The 23,673-nt window shown below is 38.2% G+C and overlaps 2 protein-coding genes across 3 annotated transcripts; both read right to left on the reverse strand.

Moving 5' to 3' along the window:
* Nucleotides 1-1,642: 1,642 nt before the first annotated feature.
* On the reverse strand, nucleotides 1,643-23,662 carry LOC129807868 (mediator of RNA polymerase II transcription subunit 12). Of its 2 annotated transcripts, XM_055857467.1 has the most exons (6): nucleotides 20,774-23,662; nucleotides 11,656-13,357; nucleotides 7,825-9,277; nucleotides 7,224-7,767; nucleotides 2,021-2,992; nucleotides 1,643-1,940 (listed from the first exon to the last, which is right to left on the reverse strand). In XM_055857467.1, the coding sequence occupies exons 1-6, from the start codon at nucleotides 23,253-23,255 to the stop codon at nucleotides 1,780-1,782; spliced, it is 7,314 nt and encodes a 2,437-aa protein (XP_055713442.1). In that variant the 5' UTR covers nucleotides 23,256-23,662; the 3' UTR covers nucleotides 1,643-1,779. The 2 variants fall into 2 exon arrangements, with proteins under 2 accessions (XP_055713442.1, XP_055713434.1); XM_055857459.1 differs by having other exon boundaries at nucleotides 7,224-9,277; nucleotides 20,774-23,656.
* On the reverse strand, nucleotides 15,136-16,570 carry LOC129808727 (uncharacterized). Its single transcript, XM_055858518.1, has 3 exons — nucleotides 16,122-16,570; nucleotides 15,831-16,019; nucleotides 15,136-15,671 (listed from the first exon to the last, which is right to left on the reverse strand). Exons 1-3 carry the CDS (start codon nucleotides 16,447-16,449, stop codon nucleotides 15,535-15,537), a joined length of 654 nt encoding a protein of 217 aa, XP_055714493.1. The 5' UTR covers nucleotides 16,450-16,570; the 3' UTR covers nucleotides 15,136-15,534.
* Nucleotides 23,663-23,673: the final 11 nt, after the last annotated feature.

Genomic DNA, 23,673 nt, shown 5'->3' on the forward strand with positions numbered 1-23,673 from the left:
ACGCTTCAATAATATTATGGAAGAGTTACGGCGTTATCACACTTGCACATTAAAATTTTAATGTGATTCACATTAATTTTCGCTTGTGAGCATCTAAATATGTTATTTGTGTCTTTGAGTCACTTAACTCTTTCGCGTCCATAGGGTCATATATGACCCGGGGAAAAAAGTTTCTTTTTGGCTATTTACATTAATTGAAATCTAACTGGAGTCTTGAGAAAATGAGCCAAGAATCTTACATCCTTCTATTATGATGTCGTGCACGAACAGATAGATTTCAGTTAATGTAAATACCCAAAAAAAACTTTTTTCCCCGAGTCATGACATTACCCTATGGACGAGAAAGAGTTAATATTTGGGGTCTTTCTATTTATTGATAAAGAAGTGGACTTGGCTTGCAAAAATAAGTTTAAATTTACCTAAAGCATAAATATTTTTCACATTAAAAAATTAAAGAGAAAATCGCATTAATTTTTCGCATTAATGCTATAAATCAATTTATATCAAATTTTTATTAACAAATAGATCAAATTTTGAATATAAAATGATTCAAACACACAAATTACACATTTGGACTCTCACCAGCGACAATTAGTGTGAATCAAATTAAAATTTTAATGTGCAAGTGTGATAACAGTTCGTCAGTTGGATCAGCATTTGTCGTAACTTCCTCATCGCCTCATCAGCAGTTCTTGTATAGTGTGTGTATTTCCATGGTGTTAGAAGAAGTGCTGATGAGGCGATGAGGAAGTTACGACAAATGCTGATCCAACTGACGAGTTATATTGATGATTTTTGTCTCAGTGTGTAGAGGTAAACAATATTGAAATACATGGAAGAAAAACCATCCATATTGAAAAGAATATTGAAGAAATTGCCTACACACTAGACAAATTTCCTTCAAAAATCCAAATTTACTTTATTTATTTATTTTACTAATGTGTCGGCGATTTTCATCTATATTAGATTTGATTGCAAATATTGATGAATTTTTTTCCTAGTGTATAGACAGCTTAACTCTTTCCGGACCGCAGCATATGCTGCAAGCCAATTTCACAATTTTTAATCAAAAATATCTAAGCTCAGGAATTAATTGAGGTCCTACAAAAAATATCTTACATTTGGACATCCTTATAGTTTGTAATCATCCACAAGAATCGGATTTTTATCAGTTCTGAATAATTAAAATACATTGTTTTTCATAGAATATGCATATGCTTCTTTGGGTACTACAGTCCCAAAAGAGACGAAAGAGTTAAGGCTTATCAATCTGGCTTAACTCCTCTAATTCCTTATCAGGCGTGATTTTTTGGGAAGTTGTTGTTTAGGATTGGATATTAAGGACAAATAAATCATTAGATTTTAAAAAATCAATAAAATTGCTTGTTATTTAGATTTTTGAGACCTTCGGGAACTGGGCTAAACCTCTAGCCTGAACTGAAACCGACATTACATTTAAGAGACTCAAAATCTATTTAAGATTTTCTTTTTTGAGATATCCTGAAGATAGCTTTAATTTACAGATTTTATTCTTGTGCTACTTCTCATCTTCTCGGAGGAACCCTTTTTCTTCTGCGAGTACAATTACTTGAGGAAGCAGAAATGGCCAAATACCCATTCAAATCAATTAAAAATCATTTGATAAAATGCAGAGACATTTTACTAATAGTTTGATTACAATAAATTTGAATAAATATAAAATAATTCTGTAAATTCCTTAAGTTATCCCACTTTTCTGCGGCTGCTTCACAATCAGGGCCACTTCTGTTGGTCAAACAACTAATACGGCGGTGGTTGATGAGGATACTGCTGTGCCATCATATTTTGCTGATTGGGCATTTGTCGCTGTAGCTGAGCCACAAGAGCCGGCGTCTGCTGCTGCGTCATCCCCTGAGTCTGCGCCTGACCCATTGCTTGTGGATTAGGCTGTTGTCCCATTCCTAAAAAACCATTCCTCACAATATGACAAAAAGTTCCAGATACCTGTCAAAAACAAAAACAAAAAAATAGTCCATCTTACCTTGCTGCTGCATCATCATCTGCTGACGGATTCTCTGCTGATTAACCTGCTGGAATTGCTGCTGCTGCGTCTGAGTGGGCTTTCCGCCAGTCTGTCCCTGCCTGGAGTACGGTGGAGCCGCTCCCTGGCCCACCATGTTGTTCATGGTAACATTGGGAGCCGGCTGCATGTACTGCCCTCTGTTGGCCTGAAGGGCTCTCTGCTGTACAATATACTCAGCCTGAGATGTTCTCTGAGCAGTCATTTGATTGAAATTGCCCATCATTCCCTGCGGTCCAGTCTGCTGGTTCATCTGCTGCCCACCGTATCCCCCAAAGTTCTGTGGCATTCCCTGATACTGCTGATTCTGGAACATTGCCTGCTGATTACCTCCCTGTTGCATCGGTTGCATCCCTCCAGCACCCCCCATCGCTTGATTCACCATGCCCCCAGCTCCAGCTCCAGCTCCACCTCCCGGTGCCTGCTGCTGCTGCTGCATCATTCCCGTCGGCGCCTGACCCATCCCACCAGCCTGAGCCATTCCACTACCAGCCTGGCTCATCATTCCGCCTCCAGCAGTCGCCATCATGCCACCACCCTGGGGCATCATGGTCTGAGGCGTAGCCTGGGCCTGGCTCATGGGATTCTGCCCCATTTGCGACTGTTGATTCATCATCCCACCCGGACCCATTCCCTGACCACCCATTCCCTGATTCATCTGACCCATTGGTTGATTCATATTCTGCCCCATCACGGCCGGATTCATCGTTTGTCCCGGACCCATTTGTCCACCCAAATTGGCTCTCAATGTATTCCGCATAAACTGATGTTGCTGCTGCTGTTGCTGTTGTTGCTGCCTCTGCTGCTGTTGCATGTTGAAATTAGCCGCATTTCCGGCCTGATTGCCCCCAATGAAAGGATGACGCTGACGCAGCATATTTGACAGAGCCTGCTTCGACTGATTCACCATACTTGGTCGTTCGAAGCGATTTACTGTGGGAAGTTTAGAGCTCTATTAGGCAAACTGATGCTACTATAAACTAATACAAAAAAAAAATAACTAAGAAATCCTCAACCGGAAGCCAGAAACATCTGGATGATTAACAGTCAAAGATTCTACAAGATAGACACAAATTGGGTTAGTCTGAAAAAGAACATCTTTGAGACCTATACAATAAATTATTTAATAAAATTAAGGATCTTATTCCATCATTGAAAATTATTTTTGCATTTCCCTAAATAAATTTATTTATTTAATAAATTTATTTTTTCTCAGTGTATAACATATTTTGCAATATTTCAGAATATTCTGCAAGCGTCTTGTATTGTGCAATTGTATTGTGTGTGAATAAATATGTAGAAAAGTTTATTTTTGCTAAATACCACTCAAAATATTGTGACAGAGACTGTTCAAGAGATTACCAGGAAGATTCCTTGAACACCAGGAGTACAGTGTTTATCAAGACAATTCAGTTTGCCATGGTTTTGGCCAAATTAATAACTTCATGCAAAAAAAAACTCTTAAAAAGCCCGTGATATAGATTTTGAAAATGGTATGCACACTTCCCTTGCCGACAATAGGGTCAGATATGACCCAGAGTTTTTCCGAGTTTTCACGCAATGGAAATTTTTTTTCCTCTCTGAACTAATTATATTTGATCATAAAGCATTAGGAAAAACTCAATTTCACATGAATTCACTTGCTGAATAAAAGTGTGACGCGAAAGAGTTAAATGATCTGTCTAATGGTGGTTTTGGAACTTGGCGAGAACTGCGAAAAACAATTGAGACAAGAACCAACTCAATGAAAAGTCGATAATGCAGAAGCACATGAGAACAGTAGTGCTAAAATAAAATGTTCATTTTTTATTGGAATAGCACGATAATAGTGCTTCGAAAGGTTGAAAAATTCCAATGAAAACGACTGAGACAATTATCACAAATAAAAGTCGATAACGCAGAAGTATTTGGGAACAGTTATATGCTAAAAATTAATCTGGAGAAAGGTGTCCTCTCTCCTTCATTTTTTACTATGATGATATTCCAATGAAAAATGATGAGGAGAAATCTATTCTCCTGAACATTGTTTTTTTTACCACACAACTGTTCTTAAGTGCTTCTGCGTTATCGAGTTCAATTTGTGTTGGATCCTGTCTCAGCTGTTTTTCCTAGTCCTTGCCGTGTTAGAAAACCACCAAATAATCGTGGCAGGAACCAAAAAAAAGGTTGATTTTTCAGCACATACAAAGTGCTAAAAAAATCAGGAGAAAGATTTCCCTTTAGGGTAAAGGCTCATAATTTTGTCCAGTTTCTTATTTTGGACACTAAAAATAAATCGATTAAAATTATGGATTTTTATTCCAATATTTGATGAATAATGAATTATATCTAAATATTTGTTCTTTTTGGAAGATTTTAACACTAATTACGTTAAATTTTGAATATGATTTGAGTTGAAATTGCTTTGTTGAAAATTCAGTGTGAACAATTACTTACGAGAAATATGACAGAACTTCGTGTTTACTTCAGTCTTATTTAGCTGTGGTGAAGGACTAACAATGTTTCTTCGCTTTTTTGAGTGATATTATTGAATGTTCATTGAAAATTGTGTTGATTCACGTTAGTAGTGATTTGCACATTTGACCTGAAGTGAGATTTGCCTTGTGAATTAGATTTTTCGCGTTAAAAATGGGAAATTGTTTAAGACATTTACCAGTGAGGTGATACTCTTTATTTTGGACAGGTGTTTTTCTCACGAAATTTCGTGAAGTTTTAGCTTTTGTGATGACTAGGTTGGACAAATGCCTGAAGAAACAAAGGAGCATCATCTCTACGAAAGAGATGTAGCGAGAAATGCCTTGAAAGGCTCCCGGAAAGGTCAGGGAATGAGCGAATCCGCACGTACTTGGAGTATCGAAGTCAACTCATTTTAATGAATGATATGGAAAGTTTCCGGGCTTCTTGTGACATTCTACGTTTCCCTTACATGAACAGGAAGAGGACTTGGTAAGATTGGTTCATGAAATTGTAGAGCGTATGGCCCATTCGACAATTGTTAACCCAGTCGACGGCCAAACCCACCAATCCCAATCCTTCATTCCTATGACACACCCCACCCAACATCCCTAGGCGGGTGCTGAAGGTTGCTGGGGCTTTTGTTCATGTCAGCTGTCCCTGCACTTCAGTGAGTGAGCATCAGTCGCCGTGAACGGTTCACTCCAAGGAAGTTGAAAGATGGGTGGCACCTTCAGTTCCCCATTTTCCCTTAATAAGTTTATATTACTTCAGTGAGCCCCATCAGGGCTTACAAAATGAAGAACAATGGGCATCCTGTTGAGGCGGATTAGCTGTCCAAATATACAGCCTAGTTGTAAAAATTAATCACCAAGTTGTCCAAAATAAGAGTCAAATTCACCTCTACATATCAATTCATTTTTACACGTATTAAAACTAATTTTAATAAAAATAATACGATAAACCCTTATTAAGTTTCTAAACAACCCTTGTGAAAAGAGTAACAAAAAAAGTCAATTAGTATTGAAAATATCGCACTTCAAACTTGAAACATTGATGCTTATAAGCACCTTGTCTAAAATAATAAGCCTTTACCCTATCAATTTTCGTAAAGTCATGGCCAGTGAGCATTTTTCTTAATATTCACTGTAAAAATAACTATAAATTGGATTAAAACTTCCATATCTACTTTATATTGTATTTACTTTCAGTGGTACATTTTTTTTCGAAAATATTAAAATTTAAGTGTATTGTTGTAAAATTTTCAATGATGGAAGAGGATTAAAGTTTCTACAGAGTCAAAAAATTGTCCGCTGATACACTAAGAATATCATTGAGTATTTTTTAAATACTGACTGAATGTTAAATTGAGACAGAAATTTCGTATTTACTTTGGGAATTCGGAATTAAATTTATATAGGGTTAATGTCCTAATTCAAAACCATTTCCAGACGCTTTAACTTTAACAGAAGATTCAATACATTAAGTTCATATTTTTTTCTGAAGAGGATTACATAACTTTGATCCTTGATTCTTCTATCTTGTTACTATTTAGTGAAAATTCTTTAGATATAATTTGAAAACTTCTTAAATACATGAAAAATACGCGAGTATAAAATGCTTCTATTGGAAACAAATTAATCCAAATGGAGACAAGGGAAAGTTTCTAATTGGAGACAAACAGCGTAAGGGAAACCGTGACGAAAGGCTTCCTAAACCTTGTTTAGTTGCTCTTGAGTGCAGGATTTGTTCTTACTCCTGGTCTTTTCTCCTTTTCCCATCTAAAACAATAAGAAAATCTCTCCAAAAAAAATCATATTTCCGGGGTTTCCTATTGAAGAATTTGCAGACACTTCAGAAAAAACCCTTTTTGTTCACGAAATAGGTAATTATGTCATTTGAAAACTTCACGTACCGTTAACAATAAAGATTAGCACTTAATTTAACTAGATTTAGCCAGAAATATGACATAAATATTAAACAAAACGCATAATGACCAGCGCACAATAAATTTTGTTTGTAAACATGTTTTCAAAATTTCTCACGAGAATGAGCGAGATTATTAGATCTAGATCTCACTCACTCTCATTGAGATGTCAAAAACATGTTTACTAAACAAAAGTTATTGTGCGTTGGGCATAAACAACAATCACCTCATTTTGTGTTTTTCATTGGAAAACATGGTTGAACGCTGAAAAATTGGATGGTGTGAAAAGGTACACTTTTAATTTTTCTGAGAAAAAATAACAAATCGAAATTTGTGAATATGAATGGACTTTCGCTTTATTTTGGAGTAAAATTAACTGAATAATGAAACTGTGGTATAGAAAATATATAAATATAGCAATTTAGTACTGGATTTATCTTGAAAACAATGACGTTTCCATTTGGAGTAGCGAAAAATTTCCATTTGGAGCATGTTTTGAAATAGCTTAAATTTACCCTACTTCAACGCACGTCATAAGTGTTCCCACTTGAGCCATGACGGCGAAAATGGGAACACTTTCGGCGAAAGTGAGAACAGTTTCGGCGAAAATAGACACAGTCGTTGAAAATACAATAAATTGTATTCAAAATGGCCAATTTCAATTGGATTTTCTCAGTCTGTTCATTTTCCTCATTTCAAAAAAATCTCAAAGGATATTCTTATTGTTAAAACGGACACAGTTGGACACAGTCATCAAAGCTAGTAAAATTTTGCATGACTTACTTTGTTGCCCCATCGCTTGCTGATTGTACATCATTTGCTGTTGCTGCTGCTGCATGGGATTGAATCCACCCCATTGCTGTGGACCCGGTTGCTGTGCTTGGGCTTGTTGTTGGGGTCCACCTTGTCCCATCTGTGGTCCACCTACGCCAAATCCCATGCCTCCTGGATTCTGTTGCTGCTGTGCCTGAGACACAGGACCACCCTGCATCGGATTGCCCTGCTGCATTTGTGGTCCCGGCATCATCTGTCCCGGATTCTGTCCCATCCCACCCGGACCCTGCTGGTACTGCTGCATTCCCGGATTCATCTGTTGCCCCAAGTTCATCTGCATGGGATTCATGGGATTATTGGGCATCTGCTGTGCCATCTGTTGCTGCTGCGGTGGCTGTGGCTGCTGCTGTGGCTGATTCATGGGAATGTTTGCGGGTCCGGGTTTGGGCTTTCGTGGTCGACGTCCCTTTGCCCTAACACGGCCATTTGTGCCCATTAGAGCACTCGGGGACTGATCAACAGACGACGGTGTGTCCGCCTTCATGTCCTCCTTCTGCAAAGACAACATCTTCATCAATGTGTCCTGCTTTGTGACTTCGGCGAAACTCACCGGTTTCTCTGGTAACGGTTCCAGATCTTCTGGTGGCAGTGGCAGCGGCTCATGGAAGTAACTACTTGGTTTCACCAGACTATGAGTATGGTATTTGAGCAAACGATGAGTATCTTCATATGCCAGTGGCTTTCGTTCCATCTTCACAGCACCAAACCATGCCCAAGATAGTGGTGCTGGATTTTTGTGACCCTCCAGCAAATCCCACACACTAACTCTCTGCTTATCGGCAATCCTCAAGCCATGCTTCTTGTCAATACTGTCAAAGCCACTGATTTTGTTGCCTTTGGTATCCGTAAGGGAACTTGCGGAGTCACATGCAATCACTTCGCAAGTTTGCTTCGACAGTGGCAAAAGTTGCCGGACAAACTTCACTGACGCATTATTCTTATCACCCAGTTCCTTTCGTAGCTTTTTCATGAGATTCGTGTAGGACTTCTTTGTGTCATCGCGCTCAGACTGGCTATCTGACACGAGTGTTGAGTGAATCAACGTGGCCAACATGTCCAGGACAGTCGTGAACAATTCAGAATTATTTGTCAGATCTATAACTCCCTGAGATATCAACTGTGCCAGAAGAATAGCCCAATCCGTGGTGGAAGCAGCATTTTTCTGAATAGAATCAAACATCCCACCAACAAGAGAAAATCTCAATTGAAGAGCATCCAGCATTGATTCTCTCCCCTGTGGATCCTCAATCCCACCAATTCTCTCCATCTCCTTGTTGGACTGCAGGAACTGCGACAGCTGAGAATGCAGTGATGTCAGCAAACCCTCTTTCTGCTCATCCTGACCCTTGAGACACGTCAACACCAACCCAAGAAATGGCTGATGACTCAATTGAGTCGTTGCCTTCCTCTTACTACAACTACTACCCCCTCCATTTCCTCCACCATTTCCATCCCTACTCTTTGCCCCGAAGAAATTCGTACTCTCCAGCACCTGCCCAGCCACTCTCAGAATCCTCCCCTGAACTTGACTGGGCAATTTGGACACAAGTGGAGCCACCAACCAAATTGACGGTTTCTCCTGCTTCGTCCCAACTGTACTCACTTGAAATACATCAATTGCCGCTCTGGCTACAGTATCCAACCAATTTGTCAACTCTGCAGAATTGGAATTGGTCTGTTTGAACATCAATTGAAGATCAAGCCAGGAAATTCGCAAAGACCACTGTTCCAAATTTTCCAGAATTCTCACAATTATGGATTTCTGATCCATCTCAGCCTTCATGTTGGACTCATTTTCAGCATAACAAATCATATGCAACAGACGCTGTGCCTGTTTTGGGGTAAGCATCGTATCAATGAGCATTCCTGGTTGACACAACTCCTCAGCATTCTGGAGACATCGTTCCAGAACCCATTCCTGTGAGCATATTTGACGCAAAACATGCTGAGCAAAATCATACAAACTTGAAGCATTTTCACTGTGAACACTGTGATTTTGTTGGCTGAAAGGGAAACATAAAAAGAAATATGCTTGCAATTGCCCGCTAAGTCTTGCTATAAATAATACAAAGGCTAGAGAAGATGAACCTATAAAACCCCTTTAATACTAGTAAAAGTCTGGTGATCTTAAGGGAATTCGAGCTTGAGACACTTTCATCATTATAGTCAGTATGCAAAAATCAAAAATTCATTGAAATTTGAGAAATAAAAGAAGTGGCCGAAATTGCAAGCTGGACGAAATTTGGTACAGATTCCCTATACATATTCCCTATAGTCCCGGCATGATGCACTTGGGAGGTACTCAGAAGCCGAGATAATCAAGCTTCTTTCTGAACTCGTTTTTTCGCCCAGAGCGCCCCAAGTGTTCATTTGATGAACTTCAACTATATCAAAGAATTGTTTTATTTTGTGAAACTTTCCATTTAAAACCCTATTTTAAGTGTCTTGGTCGAGAAGAAGTAGTCGAATTGGCATCTGAGTGGTTTCAAAGCGTTATTATGGGAAAAATCAATTTTTTCACACTTAAACGGCAAAATCGAACAGATCGCATTATCTGATCGAAAAATGATGTATGGACGAAATATAGAGACAAATGTTCGCTACAATTATGTCGAAGTAATCATCAAATTCGGTTCAGCGACAGTCGATATAATTGAGGTTATGTGATATTGAAATTGGTTTTTCGACTGTGGCGCCCCTGGTGTTGGTCCCACGAAGTTCAAGTGTTCTAGAAAGTTGTAGCATTTGGTGAGATCTTTCGTTTAAGCCCTCACTCATCAAAATCGGTCTAATAGAACCGAAGATATAATTTTTTGAATTTCGTGAACTTTGACCCCTCATATCTCCGGTTCTATTGAAACTACAGCGCACTTACGCACCATTTTGAAAACGTCCTAGACTGGGCTACAACATACTAAAATTTGATTAACTTGCACAATGCCGTTTTTGAGAAAAAATAGTTTGAATTTCGATGAATTTTTACGCTATCTCAGCGCCACCTGTGGTGAATTTTTGAACTTCCATCTGAAAGTGCTCATCGAGGCGAAACCAAAAAGGTAAAATTTAGGTCGATATGTTAATTAGAACCGGAGATAGAGGCCGGTCAATGTTCGAACTTTGACCCCTTATAGCTGGGGTCAGGGGTTATGGATCGACTTAAGTATTTTTTTGTTTGATAGGTATAATCAGCGGCTACAACATACTAAAATTTCAGCCCGATGCACAATGGAATTTTTGAGTTATTTAATTTAGAAAATTGAAAAATCTTCTTTTTAAAAATAGCGCCCCTAGCGGTGGTTTTATGAACTTGTGATGTTAGAAGGGGAAGTGGCATTTCATGAGAGCTTTCCAAAAAGCCCTCACTTTTTAAATTCTGACAATTAGAACTGGAGTTATGGCAATTTTAAGAAATTTTTTTTGGACCCTTATAGCTAGGGTCAGGGGGTCGGGGAATCTTAAGTTTGGTATTGATGGAAAGCCCTAAGGCTCAGCTATAACATACTAAAATTTTAGCTCGATCGATGCCATAGGGGCTGAGCTATTGAGAAAACAAAAAAGGGGGGTATTCAAAATGCTGTATGGGTATTCAAAATGTGCGCTGTATGGCACCTCGTGAAGCAGTCGCGTGAGCAAAAAACTCAAGCGAAAACCTCGAACGCCAAAACTCTGAAAAGGTCCAAGACCCGAATGGGTCAAAATTCGGAAAAGTCACAATCCTGAACGCCAAAATCCCGAAAAGGCTAAAATCCCGAATGGATCAAAATTCCGAAAAGCCAAAATCATAAAAGTGTCATAAGTTACTTTTAGATTTTTCTGTGTTTTAAAAAATTATTTTAATTTCATCCTTTTCAGGATTTTGTCCATTCAGGATTTTGGTTTTTGGAATATTGGCTTTCCGGATTTTAGTTTTTGACTTTCGAAATTTTTACTTTTCGGAATTTTGACCCATTTGGGATTTCGGCTTACAGGACCTTCGACTCTTTCAGAATTTTGCCTCTTTGGGATTTTGGATTTTTGAGATTTAACTTTTCGGGATATTGGCCGGTACCCCTTCAAGTGAGGAAAACTTTCCTCCCAATTATCTGAATTTCGGTTTTATGAAACTCTACAATTCTTCAAACATTTGAACCTAGAAATCTAAAATCTACTTTTGAATATCTCAAGATCTTGGTTTTAGATTTCGAGTAAATTTTATTATATGTTACAGCTAAAACCGATATTTTTCCAATAATTTGTTCAGGGGAAGAAATTGTAACACACAGCTAAAGTATCCCAGAAAATTCTATTTATAATTTCACTTACAAAATCAAGCCTAATTAACTTTTTTTTAATTCGTTCGAATTTAAAAGTTTTAGAATCAGTAATGTAAAAAAATACTTACGATGAATCCAACATTGGTTCGTCACAGTTGCCCAGGAGCCCAAATTCACTCGTTCCAAGAATATGACTGAGATCTCCAGCACTTCCCATGCTCTTAGGTGTGCTCCCAGGATGAACGGGTGTGTTGAGTCCACTGCGTTTCCCTCCGCTGTGCACCGAGGAAGACGCTTTGTGAGCCATCGCATCGCCCACAACCAGGATCCCCTTGAGAACAGCCAGAACTGGAGCAACAGCAATATTCTTATGAGCTGCAGCCAGTAAGTGTCGATCGCAGCTCAATTTGATATTGCATGCTGGCCCAGAGATAATTGGATTGGGCGAAGTGCTGACTGAATACAGGCCAGGCTGTGGAATCTCAATAGTCTTAAAGAGACGCAGGAGAAGATGGCAAGTTAACCGAGCTCCAGCTTCAGCTTCTGGAGTCATATCGCGTCCAGCTCCATTGCAAACAGCCACTAAGGCTGGAAGAGCTACACTGGCTACAAAGTTCTCCAGGGAGAAACAATGCCTCGCCACGAGGATGCACGTAAAAACAGCCAGAGCATTGTGAATGCTGAGATTTTGGACATCCACGTGGCACACTATGTCCGGGTAGAAGGTTTCATTGCTGGAGCCACAGAGAGCTACAAGGGCTCCTAGCCATTCAGCACTTAGAGTATTGCAGCAGGCTGTGAGTTCTGCACAAGTGGCAGCGATATCATTAAGCCGATCATTGTCATTCTCCCGAACAACTGCCAAGATGGCATTGCAGACAAAGCTGTAACGATTGGCTCCGGATTCATTGAGTGGCCTTCCCCAGCCTGCTTCAATCTTCCCTCCGCGCTTCGGTTGCGTCAGAATCTCCACCATAAATTGCGGATTGTAGGGATGCGTTGAAGCTTGAATCTGAACAGTTGAGTAGAGAGCTTGTTTGATTTTGGGATAGGCATTGTGGAAAGGTTCAGTGGGCTGTGGTTTTGTCTTCAACAACGAACACGAGCTGTATAGATCAAATAAATAGGCCAAGATGCATCTTTCAGCTGAACTGCAATCTCCCGGATTTGTCACATGTTTCACCACTTTGCACAATCCCTCAAATACCGCTGAAGTTTGTTCAGGTGATAGCAAGAGGCAACAGTGATACCTCCGCAGAACACCCACAACATACAAACTCAGGGATGTGGTGTAATTTCTCACCAGAATCGAATTCTTAGCAATCAACTGACTCTCAACTTCTGGCAGTTCTTTAAGAATTTGAATGCACATATCAATAAGACCGTAAATATTGAAAGCCATCTCCATCAGATCAAACAGGAAGGCTACATGCTCCTGAACAGGTAGATAATTACTATTACCCAGTGCAAAACTATTGAGCATTTCCTGGACAGTAACTGCACATTGCCATGTGACAAAGTGTTGATCAAAGTATGACATAGATTGGCATTTATTGGTTGTGGATTCAAAATTGAACTCACTCCTGGAATGCTTCTTAACCTTTCCCCCTTCAGCCACATCGATACTGAATTTCTTGGAGAAGAGCTTACAGATTTCTTTGGACATCTTCTTCACAGCATGCTTCTTCTCATCTCTCTCCTTTCCAACACCAAACAAAAGGATATACCTCTGGTTGCAATCATGTTGAGAAGCAACATCCCCATCCTGACTCAGGGGGAAATGTTTAGTGTAGAGAAAATGCCGGGAAACTGTGGAATCCGTTCCAATGCCTTTCAATTGAAAGCAAAAAAAATAAAATGTTATTTCATGCTTAAAGTGACCTTTTGGGAATTCGTGGTATCACACTAGAGAATTTCACATGAAAATTTTCATGTGATTCACATCAATTGTTGCTGATATATGCCCTATTGTGCAATTTTCTTCAAGAACTTTTAGAAATCGATTCATTTAGTGATAAAAAAGTAGACTCGAGTCACAAAAATTGGTTTAAATAGATTAAAATAGCATAAATACGATTGATAACTAATGAGCAAATAATGAGCAAATTTGCTCATTACATTTGCATCTGGTACTACTTTATTGCAGTCATTCGGGTAGTTTCTGCGCCACAACTTTCCCACCAGTTTATTAGTGATGAAATTGTGATTAAAAGTAGTGCCAATTTATCGTAAACGAGATGGAGAAGAAAGGGCAAAAGGCATTGAAAAAGATCGGTGAAGAGGATAAGTAAGAAAAAAGCTAAACAAAAATGTGTTCGATCTACATTTTATATTCCTTCATAAACTTCTAGGATTTCGTGGTCAAATGAGATGGTGTCGGAATTGATTGAGGCTGTTCATCAAGAATCCGTCATTTGGGACTACAAATGCCGAGAATACAAAAATAGAGGCAGCCGATCTGATGGTTTTCAGTCCGTTTGCGACAAATTGAGTCACAAATCGCCTGAACTCACGCCTGAGATTTGTCGGGCAAAATGGTTGAACATAAAAAGTTATTACCAAATGATCCTGAACAATGAAAGGAAAAACAAGAGTGGTGGCCCATACCAAAGACCTCCTTCGTGGATTCATTATAGGGCAATGAATTTTTTAAAACCTACACTTTCTACGACAAAAACGGAAGACAATTTTAGGCCCTCGAGTTCCACAATCAGGAAACCAAACAGCCAAGAAACAAGTCACCCTGACACCCAAGATCAAGGAGGCCCATCTAATGCAACATTTTCCGTTGAAGAATCAGAAAATCAGGAGGAGTCAGAAGAAACGGTCATCGATCAAAACAATAGTCAAATAGACGATTTACAGGAACTTCCGCGGCTTCATGATCCTATTCCTCGAATTGATCATTGTTCCAAGAAGAAGAGAAAGAAGCAGGACAACTCAGAGGATAATTATGTTGGGGATGCTGTGGTCAAATATTTGGAAGAAAGCAGAGCTCGACGAGAATCAAATAATCAGCGAACTATAAATGAACAAAGGGGAATGATCTGGGGTCAGGAGTTGGACAGCATACAAAATGTCCAATTGCGAGGTCAATGTATAGCAAAGATCACGAACATTATTCAAGAGGCACTTGTGAAGGATAAGACACAGGGCAATCCTGTATAAAGAATTTAATTAATTATGTGCAAACTAATGACTGATGAAGTATATTAAAATATTTAGTTATTACTCGCATGTTATTCTAATTTTTACTAGTCAAAAATGCTGAAATCAAGTTGACTGTAATTCATGAATTTATTTTTTTTTAATTGCATCCTTATTACGTACTTAATTAAGTGAAATATAATCTTCGTGGTTATAAAAATTCATTAATATGTTTCTTATTTCCCTAGCCTGAAGAGTCTCCCGATCGTTGTTGTGTGGTAGTGTCCTCCAGTGTGCCCCCATGTTGGAGGGCTCCATTCGAATTTTTTTATAATTGTTTCGGCCACTTTCACCATCTATGAGTTTGGTTCGAAGAAAGTTGTGCAATACACAACACGCCTTAATGTTTATCATGGCTTTCTCAGGATCCACGCTCATGGGCTTCTGCAGTATCTGGAAACTAATACATTAATTAAATAAAATTCGATCCAGCAAATAATCTTAACTAACCGATTAGCAGTTATTCCAAATGTACATTCGATACTGATCCTGGCTCTAGACAATCTATAATTAAAATATGTTTGCTCTGGTGAAAGATTTTCTCCAGGAAATGGCTTCATCAGATGGTGACCGAGAGGAAAAGCATCATCACCAATGAAACAGAATGGTGCTTTTATATCCGATCCCGGCAAAAAAGCTTCATCCGGAAGGTCAAGTTCACCTGCCTCGAGTGACATACATAGCTGCGTTCGGCTCCAAATTCCGCCATCACTTACTCGACCATTCGCTCCCACGTTTATGTAGATGTATCTATGCAAAAATAAATCGTATGGTTCAAGTTTTACGAAATATAAAAAAAATTATGTAATAAATGCAAACCTGTAATAAGCATCACAGATTGCTAGAAGAACAATCGACTTCTTCTGCTTATAATTAAAATACATTGAACCGGAATTCGGAGGCGATTGAATTTCACAGTGTTTGCCATCTAGAGCGCCTGCAACAGAAATAAAAAAAAATTTAAAAAAAAATGAAAAAAGAAATTTTTTAGTTAGAAATTGAGAAATTTTTGGAAAATATAATAGATTAATTAAAAATTTATTGGTGAATGTAGTGTTTGCAAAATACAAACAAATCATAATTTAAAAACAATTACCTATGCAAACGAAATTCCACTTTTTATAATAATCTTCTGCGATCTTCAGCCAATCTTCCTTTTTGTCCGGAAAATTCAGATATTTGTTGCTGAGACACTGGTATAGAAATTGCGCAGTCTCATTAATGATGTTTGAAATTGTATTTTGTGCTATCACGAATAAATAAGTTAAGCTGCTCTGCGACTCTCCTGTAAAAAAATCAAGAAAAAATAATCATGGGGCTCAAGACAGAGAATCTATAAATTCTTTGGCTTCCGCCAAAATTTTGGTACATAAAAAGGTATACATACCTGTGGCCAGGTGCCTCAAGGTGATGATCAATCGGGATTTGGGTGGTATTGGCTCCCTCATTTTCGTAGTTTTCTTTTGTAGATAAGGCCCTACGATTTGAAGAAGCTCTTCAAATTCCTCCGAAGTCATTCGGAGAAAATCATTGTGTCCAAAAAAATCTCCACTTGCGATGTTGTCATAAAGATTTTCAACGAAACCATGTGAAGGTCGCGTTAAAAGCCATTCTCTCGCCCACACCCTCCTTCGTTTTGCTTGGCGGGTCCTTTTGCACAACACAAAAGCAGTGTACAGGATGAGAACTTCCTCTTCTTCACTAAAATCACACATTTTTACTCAAACGACTGAAATGCTTCAAAAACAAAATCACTCATCTGACAACCCACATGTCATCGTGACATTGAGCAATTCTAGCAATGTGTCCTGGCTAAATCAGCGATTTCGAGTGGTTCTAGAAGTTTAAATTAGCAACTTTTCAATGAGAAAATTTTCTAGTGTGATAACACCAAGGGTTAGGTGCTTCTTAAATAATGTGAAAACACATAAGCTTTATTTTCTTACAATCTAGGATGAAAATAAAAACGTTTTTCAGTAGGGTAAGTGTGCCAAATTCCGGCCAGCTTGCAATTCCGGCCATATTTTTTGTTCCTCAAATTTTCATGAATTTTTAGTTTTTACATACTCTAGAGATTATACAGTGCAAAAGAATAACAAAAAATGCAGATTCCACAAACAAGATGATGTAAAAAGACATTTGAAAAATTCCCGATGGGCAAAGAACTATGAGAATGAAGGTGGCCGAAATAAGGCACCAAAGCTATGTCAATATTTCTATTTATTTTAAAATGTATTAAGAATGATTTTAGAGTAAATAAAAACGATAAACTGACTACAAGGTTCCAAGCAACACTCCATAAAAAGAAGTAATATAAATATTCAGTTTGTATTAATAACACTATGCAACAAATTGACAACTTTTTTCTGTCTCAGAGGTCTCACATGATACGTTTGATAGAGTCAAGTCCCCTGATTAAGAATATCGTTTTGGTTTTACTCAATCACGTCTCAATTTTTTTTTTAATTAATACTTTTAAATTTTTTCTGCTTTGCGTTACATAATTCGTTATATCTCAGGTTCTAGTAAACGGAACTTAAAAAAATGTGGGTCCGCTGGAAAGGTCATTAATTGTGCTTCAATTTTGATATTTACAAAAATTTTGTATAACCATTCCTTCAGTGTGTAAAATTGGAATTTCTCTTAAAATTACCAAAAAAAATAGTCTTTTAGAGTGAGGTTGTAAAAAATTGTATAAAATAAACTAAACAAAATATTAAAAATCCATTGATACCAAACGATAGGCACCACTTAGGATTACAATTTTGCTCATCTAAGACATCGCGCTCCAATCACTCTAAATGCCTCATTTGTTCGTTTTAGTAATTTTCCAAAAATATGAAATATCTATTTTACAGCAAATTCCCTAAAGATTTCTGAGAAAATATCTTTTAAAACTTGCGTGAAACTCTAATTGAGACTCTAATTCGATCGGGGGACCATCAACATAATTTTCATTTAGAAAATTTATGTTGATTTATGTCATTTAGGATTATCCTGATCCCAGATGTGGAGTTTTCAAAAATTTATTTTAGTGACCAGTAATTTATTTAAATAGTAAATTTATTTTAGTATTTAATTTTTATTTAATTAGTAAATTTATTTTAGTGACCAGTAAGTACTGCTGTTTTAATTATCCAAATTTAATCATCGATAGGATAATTGAAAGGTCTCGTGAAATGCTTCAGCACTTCAATGTCAGAATATTAAAACTCGGCGCAACTACCTCTATAAAACGGTCTTCACACTAGAGATTTAACCCAGTTCCAGAAGATCTCTAAATCCTAAACAAGCAATTTTATTAGTTTTTCATAATCTAGTGAACCAATTTGCTCTTATTTTTATCCAATTTTGAGTCAAAATTTGCCAAAAATTTTTTATCGATTAAAATTTAGAAACGCAACATAATTACAATCAAAATAATGATATAACTAAATTCCCATAAGTTTCCCCATAAACTAAGCCGTTTTCGCCTTAAGCCGAGAGACGGATTAGTCAGAAATTTACGGAAATGTAATCTAATCTAATTTATGGAAATGTCATAATTCCAGTCTTAAACAGGTATAAGGTCTGAAATCTGTGAAAGATAACCTAATGCCCTAGACACACTTAATACTTAAGCTGAGAGACGGCTTAACGTAATTATAATCAAAATATTTATTAGATTAAGGGTGACTGGGGCAAAACTAGTCAAAACGCACATTTAATTCTTTCACGAGCTCTGAGAAAACTTAAACGTTTTATAATGAGCATATTCTTATATGAAATTTACTGCTCTACAACATTGCAGAAGACTATTTTCCTCTATCACGAAAGAAATGTGATTTTCGAATCATTTTCTAAAAGTCGATTTTGTGGAGATTCTCAAAATTGCTGGGGCAAATTTTGTCAGTCTTCGGATAATTTGTGAAGTTTTACTCTCGCAAACGTTAAAAATATCAAATAGACATATTTTTATAGGAAATTTATTCCTCTATAACTTTGTCGAAGATAATTTTTCTCTATCTTAACGACAAATGTGCTTAAATTGAGCTAATCAGTATTGATATTTTCAATACTGATTTAATTTTGATTCAATACAATTTTATCAAATCCCTTGAAACTTTGTGAGTTTAAGAAAGTTCATGAAGTATATCTATAATAAAAATTTCAAGTCTCCGTCTCTTTTATAGAAAATAGTGTATATTGAAATTTTCGTTTTGACAAATTTTGCTCCGGTCTCCCCTACATTTGCATTAATTTCTAACTACAGTGCCCGCTGTCTAATCCGGACGAGTTATCGACGGTTACATTTAAAATCATTTTGAGGTCATGTATGCATGTGTGTTCAGCAATGAAAATGAATTATCCTGTGATGTTTTTGTTTAATAAATGAGTTATAGGGTAACGTGTGGTATTTCGGGACACTTTTTAGCACTTTCAAGTTTCAAACAGCTTAACGACTTCTCAAATATTTTTTTTCCTTGTTGATTCAGATATTTATGTTCCTTATGCTATCCAGAATAAGATTTTTATTGAAAAATGTTGAAAAATGCATAATTTTTTATACAAAATAGCAAAAAATGTAAAGAAGAGTGGTACATTTCGGGACAGACAAAAGTCGCTATTATGCAAATAAATTTCACCGAGCCTGATTATTTACCCTTAAGTAGAAGGTCTAAACTTCACTTATTCATAAAAATTTTGTTTGAATTTCACTTGTAAATTGGCTTAAATCGAAAAAAAACTCAGCACTGTTTGTGTTGACATCTGCAAAATTGACCACACTGAAGGTTCTCTAAAAAGTGAAATGTGACACTCACAATTCACGCGTAATTCACGCTTTAAATCAAATAAAATTTCAGAAGTTTTATGTTTATCTGATACGTAAAGAGCTTAGTATTTCATATAGAACTTAAAAATAATTAGAAAACAAGTATTTATAGGATTTTTGATGTGTCCCAAAATACCCATATTATGTCCTGAAAAGCACCTTGTCCAGAAATACCACACGTTACCCTAATAGCATAGAATTCTCTAATTATGTATTTTTAAGCTTCTTTAAAACTTTTATTCCAATTCTAGAAAAAATCCGTTGAACAAATTCAAAAAATCCATCCGGATTACGAAGCGGACACATGACATATTATCCCTCAATCATCCGGATAACGAAGCGGGCACTGTAATCTCTCTCTCTCGACTTGAGCCGAAAAACAGCTTAGTCAGTGGGAAACTGATGGGACTTTAGTCAAATTATTATTTTGATATAATTACGTTAGGCCATCCCTCAGCTTAAACTTTAAGTAATGTCTAGGGCTTAGGAACCTAAGATCGAGAGATGGATTTTTACAATTTCACATGTCGAATATCCCGAGAACCTTATTTTCTTTTTTGATCTGAGACCGGAACTCCCTGATCCGAGCTATAAACGGTCATAACCTGATTCTATCTTTGGTAATTACGAACCATCTTCTAGGAGATTTTTTTTTCTGTCAAGATTTAGTATTCAAACGATTCAAACTAAATGCAAATCGATTAGGGTAAGTGTGCCAAATTTCGGCATAGTTGGATGCAAGCGCCAAAGTCTCAAGTTTGAAATGTAATATCTCTAATAGAAATTGAATTTTTTATTCCTTCTACTTAAGGAGTGTTGCTTAGAACCTTGTTGACAGTTTGTCGTCTTTATTTACTCCAAAATCATTCTTAATACAGTTTAAAATGAATAAAAGTGTAGACATAGTTTTGGTGCCCTATTTCGGCCACCTTTATTCTCATAGTTCCTTGTTATTCGGGAATTAGTCCAATGTCTTTTTCACGTCATCTCGTTTGTCGAAGCTACATTTTTTGTTATTCTTTTGCATTGTGTAATCTCTAGAGTATGTAAAAACTAAAAATTCATGGAAATTCGAGGAACAAAAAAGGTGGCCGAAATTGCAAGCTGGCCGGAATTTGGCACACTTACCCTATATGTACAAGAAAATATAAACTGAAAATAACATTTTGAATAGAGACTACAAAAGGGAAATTGAACAAGGACGAAAATAGAAAAAAAAATCATACCTATGTGAGAAGCTCCCTGGGTAGAATTATCCGGATCTTTGGGACTATCTGGAGCATCCAGTGAATTCTGTTGATCAGACTTAATATGTTGCAGCAACTTGTCGAGATCATCATCCACATTGGAATCATCAAATTCCTCAATCTTCGACTTGAATTCAATTCCCGCAAAAACATCCTCATCCAGCCCCGTATGCATTCCTGGGGATGTTTTCGTCGGATTAGATATTGGTCCCGGTGGGATGACATTGGTATGAGGCTGCGTGGCAGAGATCCCTTTGGTCGTAAGATCTCCCCGGGCAATTAAAGTGCACATGTATCCATCGTGTGAGAAGACATCATGCCTAATCAATTCACTGAATAAGTGCACGAGATTCGTGAACTGAGAACGATTTTGTGGACTTCCATTCTCTTCTAGGACCGGTGCATCATTGTCAAGGAAATTCATGAGAATTTTCTGAAAAACAGGAGATCCACTAACCCCAGCACCTGAACTTATGGAATCTTTATCGTCAGAGTTGCCATTTGTGGCTTCATTCTCATTTGATGCCGTCACTTCAGTCTGTCTCTTGTCCAGCAACCATGCCACTGCCATAGCCCTATGTTCTCCCCATCTCTGCCATGATACTGCCCACTCGCACAGGATCTTGATAATAGGTGCATCTTGATTGGGATCATACTCCAATTTGGCTTCTTTGCCCTCACTCCCGGACGAATGCTCCTTTCCAGTTGAATTGCCATTATTGCCTCCTGAGGTAGTTCCGGGAGTGGAATTTGGTGGGAAAATCTTAGCATAGAGTGTCTCCAGGGAGTTACTGGTGTCCATGCGATCGAAACAATGTGAATCCAGGGCATCCAAAGTTGATAGAATGCGATTTCCAGTATTTCCTGTGACCGATTGCCACTTATCTGTGCACCATCTAGCTTCAGCATGCTTTGATCGTGTCTTTATACTCTCTTCTACAATTCTCAGTTGTTTCCGGATCTCTTCATTGGCTTCCGTGAAACGCGGTGGCATTGGAAGGGAGGATGGAGAGATGGGCAAATGATCTAGAGGACTTCCAATAAAAATTGACGAAGCTCGATTTTCTCCGATACCACACCAAACCAGAGATGTTGAGCACTCAATGGTGATCACCTGGATGATGGAGCTCCACTGCAGAATGAGATCTCTGTGATGCGGACACGACATATAGTCACTGAAGAAGGTATAGGGATTGGTTGCATGGACACCATTTGCCACAACTTTATTGCTTCCGGATTTGACATTTTCCTTAGAATCTTGAGTATCTTGGGTCTTGGAAGCATCTGCATTCTGAGGCTCTGGATTCTCCTGCTTTATGGCTGTGCCATTTGCTGGAGTCATACTGGCATCCTGGGCAAAAACATGCCCATTCTCCACAGCACTATTAATCATATGACCCATTTTCTTGCACACTAGGTATGCCAATCTCCTGGACAATCGCTCAGATTGCACAAAATCTGACATATACTGGAGTGTGAGGGGCAAAAAGAGCTTGAGAAGACCATCATCTGTCGGCTGCGAACGCACCTTGTCCAGAAGATCGAGGATCCAATTTAGAAATTCATGCTTATCCAGTAAGCCCTCTTCGTACATGTACTTGCTCAGTTGAATGCAATAATTCCATTGCTTGAGGGCAAGTTTGTGTTCATCCTGAGGCGAAGGGGGCGCCAGGAGACTGGAAGTTGGTGTACTCCCCAAATTCCCCGGACTATGCATACTTGAAGCTGGACTGGCAAGGGGCGTGGGTACAGTCGTAATGGCCGTGGAAGAGGCTGAGGAAGTTGGTGTAGAGGAACTATTGGAGCTGCTCTGGACCTTCTCCGGCAGTATCCCCTGATAATAATGTTCATGGAGCTTCGGAATCAATTCCCTCATGAACTTAATCATGGTCCCAGTCCATTCAGTGGCTGGATCTGGCATTTGACGCTTCTTGATCTTCGCCTCTGAAACTGCCACTGTGTAGGCAGAACTGAGCTTGATGAACCACGCTGCCCTCTGCATGCTCACCTGATTCTCACACAGCATCGCAAAAATCTCCTCCTTCTTGTTGAACGATGGGGCTTTCTTGGCCAAACTCAGCAGAGGCTTTGTCCCAGCCAAATCCTTAAACCACGTATCCAAAGTGGCCTTTGTTCTAGCCGTTACTGGCCAGAAATTATCTTTCGGATTTATCTGCTGTTTCTTTCTGCCAGAATCAGGAAGTGTCATTAGCTCCTCCTTCCTGGCCAAGATGGCATTGAAATAGGAACCGACCTTACTGGCCGTGACATTGTAATTTCTCGCTGTTCCGAATTCCTCCATATGCGGCAGCAGTGTAAAACCCTGTTTGACATTTGAGGAGGTCAACTCATCCTCCTTCTGCTTCGCCTCTTGCGGATAGATATCCGGAGGCCCCAATCGAGGTCTCTTGAGGGGCCTCTTCTTCTTCATGTCGTAAATCAAGTGATTGTACACAGACATTGTCTTGAATTTATCTCACAATTTCATGCAAAAACTTTATATTACACTATTGCAATATATCCCTAGAACTCCATGCACACCCCAGAGCATAGAAATGCTCGAAAAATTGGTGTTTTTCACGTTGAAAAATCAGAAAAATGAACACAAATTATCAAAATAGATGTAGGTCGCGGCCATTGTTGTGAATTTTGTCTGTCAAATTGAACCCAATTTTTTCACAACAATTTTCACCATGAAAAACTTGTCGCACCCGCGAAATTTCAACTAATCCACTTAATTCACTACTTTAACTACATTTTTATGATAAATTTACCAGAATATCTCGCGAAATTCACGAGAAAATAGAGAAAGAAAAAATCACCCACGGAAAGCAACAAACCCGAAGGTTTCAGTTCCCGTCACCGACTACTGTGGCGCT

Source organism: Phlebotomus papatasi, chromosome 1, assembly GCF_024763615.1.
Source record: "Phlebotomus papatasi isolate M1 chromosome 1, Ppap_2.1, whole genome shotgun sequence".
In the NCBI taxonomy this organism is placed as follows: Eukaryota; Metazoa; Arthropoda; class Insecta; order Diptera; family Psychodidae; genus Phlebotomus; species Phlebotomus papatasi.

What these genes read in the sequence shown, in the direction of transcription:
- LOC129808727 (XM_055858518.1), bottom strand. Translation starts at nt 16,449, where the DNA reads ATGTGTGATTTTAGTGAAGAAGAGGAAGTTCTCATCCTGTACACTGCT. An exon ending in CTTGAGGCACCTGGCCACAG is followed by an intron (nt 16,020 to 16,121) that starts GTATGTATACCT and finishes ATTTTTTTACAG; the next exon opens with GAGAGTCGCAGAGCAGCTTA. An exon ending in GTGGAATTTCGTTTGCATAG is followed by an intron (nt 15,672 to 15,830) that starts GTAATTGTTTTT and finishes TTTCTGTTGCAG; the next exon opens with GCGCTCTAGATGGCAAACAC.
- LOC129807868 (XM_055857459.1), bottom strand. Translation starts at nt 23,255, where the DNA reads ATGTCTGTGTACAATCACTTGATTTACGACATGAAGAAGAAGAGGCCC. An exon ending in CCAGGGAGCTTCTCACATAG is followed by an intron (nt 13,358 to 20,773) that starts GTATGATTTTTT and finishes TTCAATTGAAAG; the next exon opens with GCATTGGAACGGATTCCACA. An exon ending in GAACCAATGTTGGATTCATC is followed by an intron (nt 9,278 to 11,655) that starts GTAAGTATTTTT and finishes TTTCCCTTTCAG; the next exon opens with CCAACAAAATCACAGTGTTC.